Genomic DNA, 17,540 nt, shown 5'->3' on the forward strand with positions numbered 1-17,540 from the left:
TATATATATATATATACTAAACTGCCTGCACGCCACTTACTAACCTGATGCTAGCTAACATTCTCTCAATCGTAACACTATATACGGCCACCGTGTAAGCAGCCTTATATAGTGTGGGGCGTGGACAGCGCCCTGAGCCATGATTGGCTAAAGGCACCCCATTCCATGGTGGTCAAATTCACATGCCATTCTGTGGCAGTCAAATTTGCCGCAAATGCCCCATAATGTTCGGTATTCAGTGAACGGCCGAACACCCAATCTTTGAGTCAAACTTATGTTCGACTTGAAGATCGGGTGCATCCCTAGTCAGGACCCTCTTGTGCAAATGACAGGTAGGTTGGCTTCTGACTGTAGCGTCCAAACATAGAAGCAGAGAGTCAGAAGTTTTTCCCATAAAACAAAAACCCTTGACAGGCCACTATCCAAGACATAGCCCAGATGCTTCAAGGAATGAGTCAGCTCCAGTGCTAATTCTGAAGGTTCAGGATCCATTCAAAACCCTGTAGGACATTGGCTGATAGGGCCTGCACTGACTGTTCCCTCAGTAAGAATTTTCCAAATATCCCAATATGGTAATACCACGAGAGAAAAGTAAAGCCAGCACATTGGCTAACAACCTTGTGAATACCTAAGGTGCAGTGGACAGTACAAAAGACAATGACCTGGTTAAGTTGTGTGCTGATGGCAAAGCACATGAAACAATAAAGTGGCAGAAAGACAGAAACTTGAAGGTATGTAATCCTTGAGTCCATGGAGGCCAGAAAGTGGAGGGAAGTAGATCCCTCATATAATGTTTGAATCCAAAGAAGGGTGTCCGAAGCCTTTAGATCCAGTATGGAGTGAATGGCCCCTTGACAATTCAGAAACAGTAAATAGGTTTTAATAAAAACCCTTTGTCCTTCCTAAATTATGGCTATGACCCCCTGACCAAGGAGCTAAGCTATGATTGTGGCAAGGTCCACTCATCTTTACAGAATAGATGGGTGATTGAACATGAAGTGAGGCAGAAACAGAGATTAAAATTCTAGCTTATAACCCCTGGATACCATGCAAATGTCCTGAAACCAGGTGGCCACAAAGGCCAACAAATCTCCCTCAACTTCAAGAAGTGGGGATATCCCTTCATTACATGAGGATTTGTGTGTGGGCTTGGAGAGCTTGAGGTACAAGTCTTGTGGCAGAAAAGAGTCACAGATTTGGATTGTGAGGTCTGAGAGGAGTGAACTTTTAATTGCTAATGAAGTAGACAGATTTCTGTTAAGATAGAAATAGGACCTCTAGACAAGTATCACATTTGCACCAAAATTGTATTAGTTTATCATCACGATTTTTGTATAGTACAGTTTTTGAATTACACTGAGCATTGTTTTACAAGTTCTACATGTCTCATCTCATTTTGTTACAGTGTAGTTTTGGGGTTTAATTTTTTTTAATTAGTTATGTTGTCAAAGCTTTCGAATGTTTTTAAATACCTTTGACCAAGCTACAGATATGTATTATGTTTTAGACATGATGTACAACAATAACTTCACCCTGTTATATTACCTGTGTGGGTGGGAAGTATGTTAACCATCGTTCTAAATGTATTGCATACCAGCCAGGGACAAGGCATCTTTTCTGTAGGGTTCGTAACTCCAAGGAAGCTGTATGTTCTGCTGTTATCACTTCATAGAAGCTATATTTTAGAGCTGTGGAATCTTCATGAGATCGTTGATGCTAAAAAAATAAATACATAAATAAAACATGCTTGCTAATTTACCCTTCCAATTTATCTACCTCCCTTATCATGAAGTTAAAGCTTTTGCTGTCCGCTTTGCTTTTCTATTAAATAGCTTTTGCAAAGCTACAGTATTTCCTAATTATTTTTAAACTTACGTTATGAGTAATATTCAGACCCTCAGCCCTACTACTAGAGCTGTTTCCTTCACCTGTATTGCTTTGTGAAAGGAGTTGACTGATAGAGGTCACACACAACTATTTCTTAATTAATATAAAAGCATTTCAGTAAAAAATGTAGTAAACTTTGAATCTGTAGCTCTTGACTAGCCTATAGCAGACTAATAAGTAGGCAAGCTAGTCTCAGCAGCTGGATGTAATAACTGTAGGACATCTACATGATTCAAGTCTTTAAACAATCAGCATTTGTATCAGAAAGAACTTAGTAAATCACCTAGAAGGGTGCTGGTGGCCAGAAGAATCGTTGTTACCCTTAAAGAGAACGTAGCCAAAACCATGCTTGTTAAAAGAAAGGAATGCACTTACTTTTCTGGAGCTCTGTGTCTTGAAATGTTTCTACTTTGCTTTTCCTCAGCCATAGCATGTATTCCAAATTATTGTGATGTGTAAAATATGTATTCTTCTGAAGCATGCTGTGGTTTGTCCTGCTAGCTCATACATCACTACTGGATAAAGGAACCAGCATGAGGAACCATTGAATGTGGGGAAAACAATTTTTTGACCCCTCCAACCAGTTGAATAGTTGCTGTGGCAAGGGAGCAATAAAGACATTTTGTTTCAAGACACAGACCACTTATAAGTATATTCCTTTATCTTTTGGTAATGATGGTTTTGGCTACAAGTGACCCTGTACTGACAGGGTCATTTTATATGAGATTACTTTTTTTTCATCAGAATTCTACTGCCTGGAGGTGTGTAAATTTGCCATCATATGACAGGGGGATCTATGTTTTTATTTGAGAAGGAAGGAGGTCAATGAGATTTTGTGACAAATGCTCTAGGTGTACAAACAATACCTGTTTAATAGCAACACCATGGGACATAATAAAAAGATGTCATCATATTTAGGTTATCCTTATACAGTAAAATACATCAGCTACTATTTTGAGTGTCTGGTGAATTCTTATTTTCCTTTCCTGCTGTGATTACAATTGATGGGCAAGACGTATCTATTTTGTAGGCTAGGGAATTTTATGGCCATTCAATTTAGTCACAGTAATAAGTAACATGGCTTGGGCATTTTTAATGTAGCGCATCCCCTAAGGAACTGGGATCACCCACCCTGCACAGCCAGGCACAGCAAATCTTCAACGGTACTCTAGAGACAGAGAACAGTCCTTGACTTTGTTTTTGTGGTTTATTGAGGTTTAATAACTCAATAATAAGGATGGAAAATTTTGGAATAACCACTTGACTTCAGAAACAACACTTTAACATCATCTTTAGGGACATCTTCCTATATACAGTCTATATACAGCCTCCTTGACACTCTTCCTGCACTTTACTTGCTTGCAGACTCCAGCTGGATCACTGAAATGGATCTGACAGGCACAGTCAGATGTAGCTATAGCCCTTTGTAGGCAGGAACATTCAAAGCCCCTTGTTGTGTAGCAGGATACAATGATCAGCCTTCAATCTCCATCCTGTGGCTACTGGTCCCAGAACCACCTCTTCAGTCACTGCCAACCCACCTGGCTGCAGCTGCTCCTTTCACTTGCCCTCCAGGCTAACTTCACACAGCAATCCTCCAGACTGACTCTCTCTCCAGCCCACTCTTTAGGAGATCTCCCAGTAAAGGGATGAAGCCTTGGCACAACAAGGTCTTCAGGGTGAACTGGCTACATGTGGCAGCCCCCCCCCCCCAATAAGACCCCAGCAGTGCTGCTCTCCTCACACTGTCCTCACACTTGCTTCCGTGCCTCCAAGAAGGGCTTTTTCCATGTGTTGTGGCAGGATCCTTCTAGCACCCAAGCCCTGGCCCAAGGTCACCCCCCCACACTAGGGGGCACCCTTGAGGGCCACCAACAGCCTCCACAGCACTATATTTGTGTATTTCACCCAACTGCCCTGCTGGCATAGCTCGTGGCTATTTATGAGGTGAACTTTGCCCGCTGCCAGCCCTTTACTGGGGATTGGCTGAGGCACTAATAAATATTCAAAACAGCTCCTCCTAACCTCCACCCACTAGTTCTAGAAGTTTCTACAACCTTCTAGACCAAAGGGGGGCCCCAGAGGAGCTGTCAGGATGAGTCACTCAGCCCTGACTCACTGAACCCTAACCAAGATTCACAGCTCAGGCTTAGCCCTGAGGCAAACTAAATTTGCTTACACTAACAAACCTACACTAATAAACCAACCTTACATCAAGCACACGCTAGAGTGTGCTACATGAATAATGTCTGCTTTATTTGACTATCCTACCCCCTCCCCTCCTTCTCCTGCATACCCTTATAGGTATCCATTTTAGGAACACAGTCTGGGTGAGAATTCTGTAGTAAAGAGACGGATACACAAAAATTACACGCTGCTATGGTCTAAAAAAAAAAGAAAAAAATTGCTTAGCGTTTCGTCCAGTGAGTTTGCATTAAGAATTGATCTGTATGACTTAGGAAAAATAAATGTTGTTTAGACTATTTTCTCTTCTGCATAAATGGTGTTTGGTTACATATATTTGCTAATTCCCTCTGGTGTTAAAAAAAAAATTGTTACATTGTATCTCTTGTAACATAGGTATGTATTCCAATGCTCATCAGCTCGATCTAGTGGCCATAATGCAATATTTTACCACTGCCATTAGAAAAGAACATCTGTTCGGAAAAGAATATAGTGTAAACAACATTCATTTTTGCACCTTTCGCACAGAACAGATATGCCTCCAGATTCACTCTATAAATGGCTAGCATCTTTTTTTTTTTTTTTTTTTTTTATGAATAGACCATGTAAAGTGACTCTTTGTTGGAAATAAACTAAAGCCCAAATGTAAATCAAAAAGCTGTATACTTCCCTTTATGGCAGCTCATGTGTTAAAACGATACCGTGCTGCTGTTCCCTGACTGCTGCAGGTATCTGACACTGCAGGGGTGTTGAATATTTGTTACCTTGCCATACACTATGGTTTCTTTCAGTAGCTGTATATTCTTTATTGATGTAGAAGCCAGCAGGGGAAGGCACAATATACAGTAGGGGAGCATGTACACAACTTTAAGTGCCTGATATCGCCAAATTTAGGGATCAGCAACATGGTGACATTTAAAAACAAAGCTCATAAAAAGTTAAGGTTTTATTTAATTAAGTTTGAACCCCATATTACCAGGGTCACTTTAAAGCTCAATATGCTGTTGTAAAACAATCCATTCTTTCAGAAGCTTTATTATGCAGGGAAGGTTAGCACAGAACTTAAATGAAATGTAGTATCTGAAGCAGCTACAAGTAAAGCACATTGTAATCTTTACAGCATCCCCAATTCCTTTTTAATCCATGTACCTGTTGAGCTACGCTGAGCTGCATAAATCAGCATAGGTTCAAGGCAACAGTTATTTTCTATGTTCCATGTTCATACCATAATGTATAGCTGAGGTGCCATGAACTGCCATTAACTACTTAAAACATGCAGCATGGCTGCATTTTATGCAGTGCAGTGCATGGGACTGCGTGCCATCTAGGGTTGCCATCCGTACAGTCCGGGTTTTTGAAACACGTGTCCAGGTTTCAGACCGCCTGTAACACTGACACAATATTCAGAATGAACTCTACCAAGTACCATAACCCGCCAACTACATAGATGTGCACGCAGGCCCCACCTCCATTTATGGGCAAGAGAAAAGAGAGGGCTAAATCTGCTCTTTCTCCTGCCCCTACCTCTCTGTCTACCAACCTACACTCCAATCCACAGTGTTCTGTCCCTCAGGAAAGGGATGTGTGGACTGGAAGTTTAAAGCTTATCAACCGGCAGATACATTGTGGATGAAAGGTGTCAATGCCTGAGTCTCCATCCTTAGGTGAGTGAGCTCACCATCCACTGTCTGTGACTGAAGTCTTCCCCCTCTCCCTCCCTTCTCTCTCCTGCCTCCACGCAAGTACACTACGGAAATGGGGATTCAGAGGTAAAGGGGTGCCCTGTGGACTCTGATGTAAGGGGTGCTTTGGGAATCCTAATTAAAGGGGGAATGCTGGGAATTCTGATGTAATTGGGAGATTTGGTGAACAGAAAACCCCTTACATCAGAGTTCTCCTTTACACCAGTGCCCATAGCGTTCCTCCTTAAAAAAAAAAAAAAAAACTTTTTTTTCTTTGCGCGGCTAAAGTGTTCGGGTTTGGTGTGAAGAAAAGGTGGCCACCACCTGTCACATACTCAGTTGCATAAACTTGAATTAAGTGTCATTTTATGACAAAAAAAGTAAAAGGTGTAATTAATCATAACAACACATTGCACTGCCCCTCACAAACCCTACAACAGCATGCAAACATTTTGGTGTGTGGGCTGGTGTGGATGAGCCCTTAAAGTGGATGTAAACCCACTCTCATTCTTTCTAAACTACTGCAATATCAGTTATCTATAAGGATATTCACGCCCCCTGCATGTATACTTATCTGTCAAATGTCTCCCCTCTGTCTGCTATGTGACCTGAAAAAACTGCAGATTTTGTGGGTGGGTCTGTTTTACAGGCCTCAGTGGGTGGAGTCGTGATGTCAGTAGACTCCCCTCCCACCTCTACACTCCCCTTATCAACATGCATTTTCTCCTGTGTATTTCTTACACTGAACTTCTGCTATGGTCACTAACATCCAGTCAAAACCCAGAAAAGTCCCCACATGACTTCAGCATGCCAAATCATGCTGAGGTGTGGAACAGCCAATCCTTGCAGAGCTGGTGAAGAAAGGAGTGGGGTTGGGAATTAAAAAATAATGTATGTCTTAGGCTAGTGCACGAGATATGCAAATCACCTGTCACTCACAGCAAGGGGGAGGATTTGACAAAGTTTTTCTCTGTTTGTCAAGATTTATCTAACTGAACAATAAGATGATTGCTCAGACCTGGATTAACTCTTTGTGGCAAGACTGGGCTCAAATGATAGGACATCGTATACTCTACATTATGACACCAAAAAAACATTTTTTTTTAAATGTGGGTTTACATCCACTTTAACATTGTAGTGGTTGCACAGAATTTAAACTCATGTGTTTCAGTCTCCCACATTTCACATACTGCTCAAATGGACTATTTTACAGTAGCTACTTGTGCTCAATGTCTTGCACTTGCTCATCCTTACTTTCTTTGCAGTAGTAGGTAGAGGAATAAATGTTTTCTGCTGCACATTTTAATGATATTGCTTGACTGCTTTACATTCATTGCTCTCTCTGTTTCCTATCACAGCATGCAAGGTGTAAAATAAAATGAAAGCCTTGTTTTCTTATGCTTCCATCCCCCATGTTGCTCCTCTTAACTTCAAGTTACTCAGTTATTACAACATAAAGTAAAGCAAGTATCTAATAAAACAGAGTGTGATGTCTGAAATGACACTTGGTCTCTGGCTATGTTCGAGTATAAGGCTGCAAGAAAGGATTTTTAAAGGAAGGATGGGCATAACACCATTTTTCCTTAAAGCGGTTGTAAACCGCAGATGTTTAAAAAAAAAAAAAAAAAAAAAAAAACCCTGAAAAAAAAAAAAAAACGTCTGCAAGGCAATGGCATAATGTGCCCGTATGCATTGCATACGGGCACATTATGAAATACTCACCATAGAACGAAGCCCTACAGCGCTGTACTGTCACCGCTGAGAGGGCTGAATTTCCCCCGGGGTCTTTCTTTCGGGTTTGCGCTCTCTGGCTATGTGATTGCCCGGAGCCCAGATTACATCACTGCCACACATGCACGTGGGAGCCCTCTGTTTTGGAACGAAGTTCTGGCAAGGTATGCCGGACCTTCAGAGTGCATGCATCGGTGATGCAACTGGCTGCATCCAGGGTGAATATCTCCTAATCTGTGCACGTTATTATGGGCTTACCTGTAGGTAAAGATAACCAAGCAGTGTTTATTACCACTTTAAACTGGAAGCCTTTCTATGGAACATTCTGAACATTATTAATGCTATAGGTGTTTCCCAACTTATTTTATTTTGCAAAGACAACAGTATAGAGGCAACTTGTAAAAAATAAAAATACACTAGTGTTTTAGACAATACAAACATGTTATATGCAAATTAATAATTTCATTATACTGCAAAAGTATTAAAAAATAAATAAAAAGACTATGAAGTGTATTTATCATAATGCCATACCTGGTACCAAGAGTATGCTCGATCAGATGGATCAATAAGTATGGTGATAACCTTTGCTTTTGGGAGGAGTGATGCAACTCTTTTGGGTACTTCCTCTAAATGAAAATAATTAGCACTCTTCTCAAACAGGAAATCTGAAGTGCTGTTAGATGTGTAAGGAAAAAAATCCATATACCTTAAAGACAGTAAGAGAAAAATATGCTGTGAGGACTTTAGCAAGTTATACAGTATATGCTTAGTTTTTGGATAAAACATGCAAGGTCAATAAAAGTAAAAAATAATAAGGCAGTAAAATGAGGAAGAATGTGAACCTCTCTCATATCATTACTGACTATGTCTTCCTGTCCCTGTTTCTTGCCTTGCTTTAAAATCTCCCCAAGGGGGAATGGACAGCAATAAAAATATGACGGAAGTATTTAGTTTGTTCTAGTCTAAACAAAACAAAAAATGCACCTGTGAAATGATGACAAACTAAAATGTTTGATAATTATCCATAGACAACTTTTTAAAGGCTTCACAGGTCATCAGCTTAGAGTTCATTGCAAATGATCACCATAGACTACGCCTCTCGTTTGGGAATGTGTGGCAATACCCATCATGTGTTGCACAATCATCATTTATGTACACATGTGTGCCAAATGCATGCATTAAAGTACAAATGTGCTTATAAGAGGGGTGGGGGCTTGAATTTTTTGGTCTTTTTTTAAATAAATGTTATAATATATCTTTTATTTGGCACTTTTTAATTTTGTTTTATTTGTTTTCTCTTAACTTGACTAATGGGTACCCTTTATGGAGACATCAGGGTTTTTTTTAGATTCCCGAGACCTTCTCTACACATAGAAAAGGTGAATCTCCTTAACGGGGGCAGAGACAACAATAAAAACTGACAGGTTTTATAATCCCTCTCCACACTATCCAAAACTAATAAAACAAATTTGTGCCTTTAGGTACACTTTAATCACTTCCTGACTGCCTCACGCAGATATGCTGCGGCAGAAGGGCACGTACAGGCAAATTAACATACCTGTACGTTACCCTTTAAGAGGTGGCTTGCAGGCGCGCCCGTCGGGAGCTCTGTAACCGCAATCACGGGTCTTGTGGACTCAATGTCTGCAGGCATACCCGCGATCATCTCACGATGAGGAAGAACGGGGAGATGCTGATGTAAAAAAGCCTCTCTCCATTCTGCCTAATGACACTGTCACTGATCACCGCTCCCTGTAATCGGGAGTGGTGATCAGTGACGTGTCACACACAGCCCCCCCCCCCCACAGTTAGAATCACTCCCTAGGACACGCTTAACCCCTACAGCGCCACCTAGTGGTTAACCCCTTCACTGCCAGTGACATTTTTACAGTAATCAATTTAATTTTTTAGCATTGATTGCTGTATTAATGCCAATGGTCCCAAAAATGTGTCAAAATTGTCCAATGTGTCCGCCATAATGTCGCAGTCATGATAAAAATCTCTGATCGCTGCCATTAATAGTAAAAAATCCCCCTATATTGGAAACGTTATAACTTTTGCGAAAACCAATCAATAAACGCTTTTTGTGATTTTTTTTTACCAAAAATATGTAGAAGAATATGTATGGGCCTAAACCGTGGAAAAAAATTAGTTTTTTTCAAAATTGGCGCTATTTTTTGTTTATAGAGCAAAAAAAATGTAAACCACAGAGGTGATCAAATACCACCAAAAGAAAGCTCTATTTGTTGGAAAAAAAAGGACGTCAATTTTGTTTGGGAGTCACGACCGCGCAATTGTCAGTTAAAGCAAAGCAGTGCCGAATCGCAAAAAGTGCTCTGGTCGGGAAGGGGGTAAATTCTCCTGGGGCTGAAGTGGTAAACTATGTACTTCACCTGGGTCTCCTATCCTGGGACTGATGACTACCCAGAGCTGAGCACTTCCGGGTTCACATTCCCAAGAGAGATTGAAGAACAGAAGTTCTTCCACCTCTTCCCACTCACTATTCTGCTCTGTCTTCTTCCAGTCTTGATTTATATTTAATATTGATTACGTTCTAACAATTAATATGGGGTTATGCATAAAAAAGTCTCTTTGAGAATGTCTCAGCATTCATGGATAAGTAACAAATAATACCGATAATTTTTGTAATATGTGTGAAATGTCAGTTCTTATTGCCTTACTAAGAGAAAAAAGCCTTAAGAACATTCAATGAAAAGAGCAATGCCATGTACACACGACCGGACTTTCCGGCAGAAAAGGTCAGACGGAATAATTTAATCGCATAGTCCGATCGTGTGTGCTCTTCATTTGACTTTTTTTAAAAAAAACTTCTGACAGACCTAGAAATAGAACATGTTTTAAATCTTTCCGACTAAATAAATTCCTATCGGGAAAACCGACAGACCAAAAACGACGCAAGGACAGCTATTGGCTACTGGCTATTGAACTTCCTTTTGACAGATGCACCCCTTTGGGGTCAGGAGTGCACCGCTGAGGTAGTGTACCCTTAGGCTGACTGCCTTGGATGGAGCTCTGGGTTGTTCAGGAAAGCAGGTACTCTGGAGCACCACACAGATCACACTGGGAGCTAGAGCATGAGATTTCCCAGGGCACGGAATCTAAGACCCAGCATGTGGTTACAGGGTCCCTGATGGTGGGGATGGACTTCACTGCAGTCTGGCTCCAGGTGATGGCCCCCAGGGTCTCCCAGCTCATGCTCACAGTGGACTGCTAGAGGATAGGGAGGAAGCAGCAGACCGGGACAAGCAGGATAGTCAGTAGATAAGCCAAAAGATCAGGGCAACAAAAACAGCTAGGGATAGTCAAAGAAAACTCCAAAGATCAGGATATGAAGCAAACAAGGACAGTCAAGAACAAGCCAAGGTCGGTAAACAAGATCAGATGTAGCACACACAGCAAAGAGCACACAGAAGCCAAACACACAATACTGATCAGCAAGGCTGGCTTGCAATCCACAGGTTAATATAGTGTTCCTAATTAGAGGCTGGGGTGGAGCCATGCTTGAGGGAAGATTACTTAACCACTTGAGATCCGCGCTATAGTCAATTGACGGCTACAGCGCGGATCTCCTTTTCCGGGACTACGTCTATTGACGTAGTCCCGTGTACGAGCGGCCTGCGCGCCCCCTGAGTCCATGAGACTCGCCTGATCACCGATCCGTGCAAGGGGTCGATCCCGACCCCTTATCACGCGATCAGCTGTCAGCCAATGACAGCTGATCATGTGATATAACGGAGCAGGTAAAAAAAAGACGATCACCGGCGGCCGTGATCGGGACATCAGTCCCGATCACGGCCAGCCTTGCTAGCGACCACCTGCCCCCTGCCAGTGCCCACCTGCCCCCTGCAGTGCCCCACTTATTAAAAGTAAGTGCCCCCCGTCAGTGCCACCCAGCAGTGCCCATAGTGCCACCCAGCAGTGCCCACAGTGCCACCCAGCACTGCCCACAGTGCCACCCAGCAGTGCCACCCACAGTGCCACCCAGCAATGCCCACAATCTGCCTCAAAGGTGCTGCACCCCAGTGCCGCCCATCAGTGCCCAGCAGTGCCGCCCATCAGTGCCGCCCATCAGTGCCCAGCAGTGCCGCCCATCAGTGCCCAGCAGTGCCACCTATCAGAGCCACCTATCAGTGCCACCTATCAGTGCCCATCAGTCCCATCTATCAGTGGTACCTATTAGTGCCCATCTGTGCCACCCATCCGTGCCATCTTATCTGTGCCCATCTTTGCCCATCAGTGCCGCCTTATCTGTGCCCATTGGTGCAACCTTATCTGTGCCTATTAGTGCCGCCTTAACTATGCCTATCAGTGCCCACCAGTGCAGCCTATCAGTGCCCACCAATGCAGCCCATCAGTGCCCACCAGTGCAGCCTATCAGTGCCGCCTAATCAGCGCACTTCAATGAAGGAGAAAAATGACCCGTTTGCAAAATTTTATAACAAACTATTAAAACATGATTTTTTTTTTGTATCTTTTTTTGTTTGTTTAGCAAAAAATAAAACTCCGAGCTGTAATTAAATACCACCAAAAGAAAGCTCTATTTGCGGGAAAAAAATGATAAAAATTTCATTTGGGTACAGTGTTGTATGCCCGCGCAAATGTCCTTCAAAGTGCATCAGCGCTGAAAGCTGAAAATTGGTCTGGGACTGAGGGGGGTTTAAGTGCCCAGTAAGCAAGTGGTTAAACAGCCAGGTGAGAGGAGGCCAGTCTTTTAAGCTGATCACATGGAGAGGTAAGCAGACAGGAACACTAATGCAGATCCATGATAAAAAGACAAACACAGTGCACTTCTAAAGAACAGAGTCTAATGTTTTTATGGCCTACATTCACCATGTGAAAGGCAATAGCAATTGACATTTTACATAGCATGGATATTATTTGTGATGAATGCATGAATGCTGAGACATTTGAGACATTAACCGCTTGCCGACCGCTTCACGCCGATATACATCGACAGAAGGGCTCATACAGGCAGAATCACATACCTGTACTTTGTCCTTTAAGAGGCAGCCAGCGAGCACGCGTGCATGGCCGGCGGGGCGCGCGCATGCCTGCGGCAAGCTCCGTGAGTCAGGTCACAAGTCCCATGGACTCGATTGCTGCGGGGTTACCCGGGATCGACTCACGTGGAGGAAGAACGGGGAGAAGCTAATGTAAACAAGCATCTCCCAGTTCTGCCTAGTGACAGTGTCACTGATCTCTGCTCCCTGTGGTCGTAGCAGAGATCAGTGATGTGTCACACACAGCCACGCCCTCCCACAGTTAGAAACGGTGCCCCTAGGACACACTTAACTCCTAGACTGCCATCTAGTGGTTAACCCGTTCACTGCCAGTGTCATTTACACAGGAATCAGTGCATTTGTATAGCACTATTGCTGTATAAATGACAATGGTCCCTAAAATGTGTCAAAAATGTCCGATGTGTCTGCCATAATGTCGCAATCATGATAAAAATCACTGATCATCACCATTTAAAAAAAATAATAATAATAAAAATGCTATAAAACTATCCCCTGTTTTGTAAACGCTATAACTTTTGCCAAACCAATCAATAATCACTTATTGCGATTTTTTTTTACCAAAAATATGTAGAAGAATACGTATCAGCCTAAACTGAGGAAAAACATTTTTTATATATATTTTTGGGGGATATTTATTATAGCAAAAAGTAAAAAATAATGTGTTTTTTTTCAAAATTTACGCTATTTTTTTGTTTATAGCGCAAAAAATAAAAACCACAGGGGTGATCAAATACCACCAAAAGAAATCTCTATTGGTGGGGAAAAAAGGACGTCAATTTTGTTTGGGAGCCATGTCTCAAAACCGCGCAATTGTCAGTTAAAGCGACGAAGTGCCAAATGGCAAAAAGTGCTCTGGTCAGGAAGGGGGGTAAATCCTTACGGGCTAAAGTGGTTAACAAATTGTTTATACATAGACTCTTAGGTGATAAGCTATTTTATAATGCTCTGTAAATGTCTCTCCTCACTACCCTGGTCTCTATATTGTGAAAAATTATGTTATTATGCTGGACTTATATGACATGATATGTCATATAATCATTTTTGTATTTTTTTGAGTTTTACTGATTTATGATTTATAAAGCACTAACTTTGGTGTGCTTCTTACTACTGCCTAATGTACCTATACTAGTTCTGGGGCAGTGAAGCACTTGTGAGCGACATCATGATCTCGAAACAAGTATACCTTCAACGAGTTGGAGAAATCTGCTGCATTTTGATTTTTGTTTTTTATTTGAATATCAGATTCCCTTTACGTTAATCATTAATACTATTATAAGTGCCTCAGTACTCTAGTTCTGTATATAGCAGTTGGTATTTAGAAAGGCATGTTGAAGCATCTAAAAAAAATCAAGTGATGTGCAATATCTTAATTTCTCTTTAATTCATCTTACCAGTCAATCCCCTTGTGATAGTTGTTTCCAATAAAAAATTGCACTTCCTCAAAGGTCTTTGGATTAGGAAAGTTACTACTGATGTAGGGATGCATTAGTAGAAATAGGTAAAGTGCAGTTGTGCCTACAGAAAAGAAAATGTAGACAGTGAATTGACATAACTAGAAGTTAGAACGCTATTACTATTCTCTTTGTCAGCAAATTTCTTACTTTTTACCTCTCCAGTGTGATGTTCTATAGGTACTTTTTAGACGGAAGCATTTTTTTTTTTAACAAAATGGAAAGAGTATCACTCACCCTCTAAAAAATATCAGCTCAGCAAAGTAGGCATATTGTAGGAGCTAATATCTTTACAACAGGATGGTTCAACAATGTATATGCTGTTGCCAGGCTTATCACCATGCCATAGGCTCATTAGCATCAGATGAGCATTGCTTTTTTAGAAAAAAAACAAAAAACAAGTAATGTGGAAACTGGAGGGTGAAATCCACACTCCGCAAATAATTTATTCTGGGCTGGGAGCTGCAAGGTGACGATATGAAGGTATTTTATTACCATAGCTCTAACCTTATTGGGGACCTAGGACAAATCAGAAAACTGAGCCTTTATGGCTTATTTAACCTTTTTTGTCAATAAGGTTTTTTTTTTTTTTTTTAAGCTTGTAGTTGGTGAATATATAACATGTAAACACCTCTGAAACCCCGCACTGGGCACCAGTCATGTTCATCCATGTTGGATTTTTAGGAGAAGGGTACCTACTTTTCCTCCCTCTTGTATGATCTACACATTGCAGGTAGGTATTGGAACAGATTTAAGCAAAGCAGTAGCCAGGCTTACTCCCATTTATCATGCTATAAAATAAAAACCCATATACCTTTCTTGCCAGGCTTACCTTTAGGAAAAGGGACACCTTTTTTGTAAAGTAGCCTGAGTTAAGAAGATTAGTCATAGGATCTGAAATCTTCCCATTTATGTTATAGACAGTCTCAAACACCCATACAGCTAATACTTGACCAATAGATATATAGTACTTATGTCTACTAATAACAAGCTTTATGTAAAAAAATAAATAAAATGATGTTGATTTATTTTCATTTTTGTTATTTATTCAGAACAAATTTCTGCAGACTCCAATGTAACTGAGCTGCAGTTAAACTTTTGTATTGAGTACGTATAGCAGATACTGAGAAGCAAATTCAACTGAAGGTGGATTAGTCAACCTTTCCCTGCATCCAGAAAAGGTCAATGTCACAGCCCTGACATTTAAAATTGGCAGCCATTTTCAACCTTTATCCAGAACCACATCCTTACAGCATAACTCAGATGTCAAATATCCTTTAGAATATTTCATGCAGCCAAAATTGTTTAGGTGAAGTATGGCAACTTAAAAATCCAGCTTTCTTTATTTCAGGGGTGTACAGTTTGCTAATAGGTAGAGATTTAAGCTGGATACGCACTATACAATTTTCTGTATATTTTTTTCCTTCAGATTTACCTAAATCATATGATATGAGAGTTTCAATTTGTATGCAATCAGGCAGGCCCTTGCACTACATGGTTTTGGTAAATCTAAAGGAAATTAGACAACAAAAGTTGTATAGTGTGTATGGGGTCTTACACATATATTAACTTAATTGCATTATCCAGTTACAAATCTGAAGGGTCATTGGCATGATAAATGACTTAGAATCCATACTATTTATAGAACGCTGTTAATAATTTGTTAAGAAGGTCGGAAAAGACATAACATCTTATGGATACAGAGAAACGGGTATATACACTAAAGCAGTGAGTGGATGTGACTCATAAGCATCCCTGTATTCTGAGAATGATTTAAAAAAATAAATAATTGAAAGAATACTGCATAATCATTTCAATTCGTGTTCTTATTTCAGTTATTTACTAAACTGGCTATAAATTAAAAGGGATTATATCACACGGTTTGTGTAGACCTTATGATAACCAACTGGAAAGCCTGTGCTCCCCTGAGTCTAAAAAGTGCCTTGTCTTCTCCAGGGACAAATGCAAGGAGGATAGGCTCTCACTACATGACTCTGGACAGCCCAAACCCCACTGGTGATAATGGATGAGCTGACTGAAATCCAAAATAAAGTAAAAAATAATCAGGAAACAGTGTAGTTTGTAAAAAGGAAGAGGTCAGTGCAGGCAATATTCATGTATTATAATAAAACACTGAGTCACAATAAATGAAAACTTCCTGGACACCAATGGCATCACTAGAGGGTGGCTATTAAGGCTAGAGCCCCGCATCTGGGGCTTGTAGCCCCGAGTCCAGGGCCGGCCCTACTAGAGCCAGAGCCAGGAGATGTGTGAGAGCGAGTCTCCTCCCTTGCTCCACCCATATCATAGAGTCGGGAGGAACTTTATCACACGATCTCCTGAGCTGGGGAGGCAGCAGGTGAGTGCACACCATGGAGAAGGAGGAGGGGGAAACGCTGTACTACCCTAGCCTTTCTGTATACTTTAGCCCCTCTGTATACTCTAGCCTCTCTGTATACACTAGTTTTTCTCTATATACAGCCTCTCTGTATACACTAGTCTTCTATATACTCTAGCATCTCCGCATATCCTAGCCTATCTGTATACCCTAGCCTTCCTTTTGTATACTTTAGCCTCTCTGTATACTCTAGCCTCTCTGTATACACTAGCCTGTCTTCTATATACTCCAGCCTATCTGCATACACTAGCCTCTCTGTATACCCTAGCCTGTCTTCTATATACCCTAGCCTCTTTACTCTCTATATACACTAGCCTGTCTTCTATACATTCTAGCCAATCTGTATACCCTAGCCTCTCTGTAAACCCTAGCTTGTCTTCTATATACTCTAGCCTCTCTGTATACACTAGCCTGTCTTCTATATACTCTAGCATCTCTGTATATCCTAGCCTATCTGTATAACCTAGCCTGCCTTTTGTATACTCTAGCCTCTCTATATACTCTATAGACACGTGCATTTGTTTTCGTTTGAATGCATTTTCACCCGAATTTCTGGTATTTTCGTTTTCGTTTTGACAAACGATAACGAAAGCGCAGAATCCGAAAAATGAAAGATCCGACATAAATAAATGCTTCATTTTCATTTTCGTTGTTACAACAGTTCGATATAGATAGGAGATTCGACATGACTCTGACAATAACAATCTGTGTCTATTGAACCTGTGGTCAAATGTGCCTAACCTTACAGTACCTCTATTAGTCCAAGATTATATAGAGAAAATATTTGACATAGAGAAAATATTTGACATAGAGAGAAAAGATTCGACAGAGAGAAAAGATTCTGGAATTGGGTGGGGGAAGTAAAATAAAAATAATGATGATGATGAATGTTATTGGCTGATTGTAACCAAAGAGGAGGAGCAGTAAAATAGCTAGAACTAAGTATACACGTACAGCCAACTTATTTTCGCTTGCGATTGCTACAGTAGCAGAGAGAGACGCAGACAATCAATCATCATTTCAGAAGACAGTCAATCTTAGCTGGTCCGTTTGAATTGTCACTTGTCAGAGAACCCAAATTATTATTAAGCATAAGCACAGCAGCAGAACAATAGTGAAGCAAGCTACAGTTCACCTTAGCTTTTTCCTAATAATCTGCTGCTAT

At 41.0% G+C, this 17,540-nt stretch overlaps 1 protein-coding gene across 2 annotated transcripts in view; it reads right to left on the minus strand.

Moving 5' to 3' along the window:
• Positions 1-17,540, minus strand: part of LOC143974940 (bifunctional heparan sulfate N-deacetylase/N-sulfotransferase 4-like) — a 566,687-nt gene that overhangs the window by 35,140 nt on the left and 514,007 nt on the right. For both annotated transcript variants that reach the window (XR_013272301.1, XM_077476810.1), the window contains exons 9-11: positions 13,918-14,041; positions 8,016-8,190; positions 1,546-1,716 (exon numbers count right to left, since the gene is read on the minus strand). Coding sequence is in view for 1 of the 2 variants with exons in the window: in XM_077476810.1 (XP_077332936.1) it covers positions 1,546-1,716; positions 8,016-8,190; positions 13,918-14,041 (470 nt within the window). In the remaining variant the exon portion in view is untranslated. The remainder of the gene's footprint in view (positions 1-1,545; positions 1,717-8,015; positions 8,191-13,917; positions 14,042-17,540) is intronic.

This window comes from Lithobates pipiens, unplaced genomic scaffold (genome assembly GCF_037356315.1).
Source record: "Lithobates pipiens isolate NorthernLeopardFrog02 unplaced genomic scaffold, aLitPip1_a1.2 Scaffold_13, whole genome shotgun sequence".
Classification (NCBI taxonomy): Eukaryota; Metazoa; Chordata; class Amphibia; order Anura; family Ranidae; genus Lithobates; species Lithobates pipiens.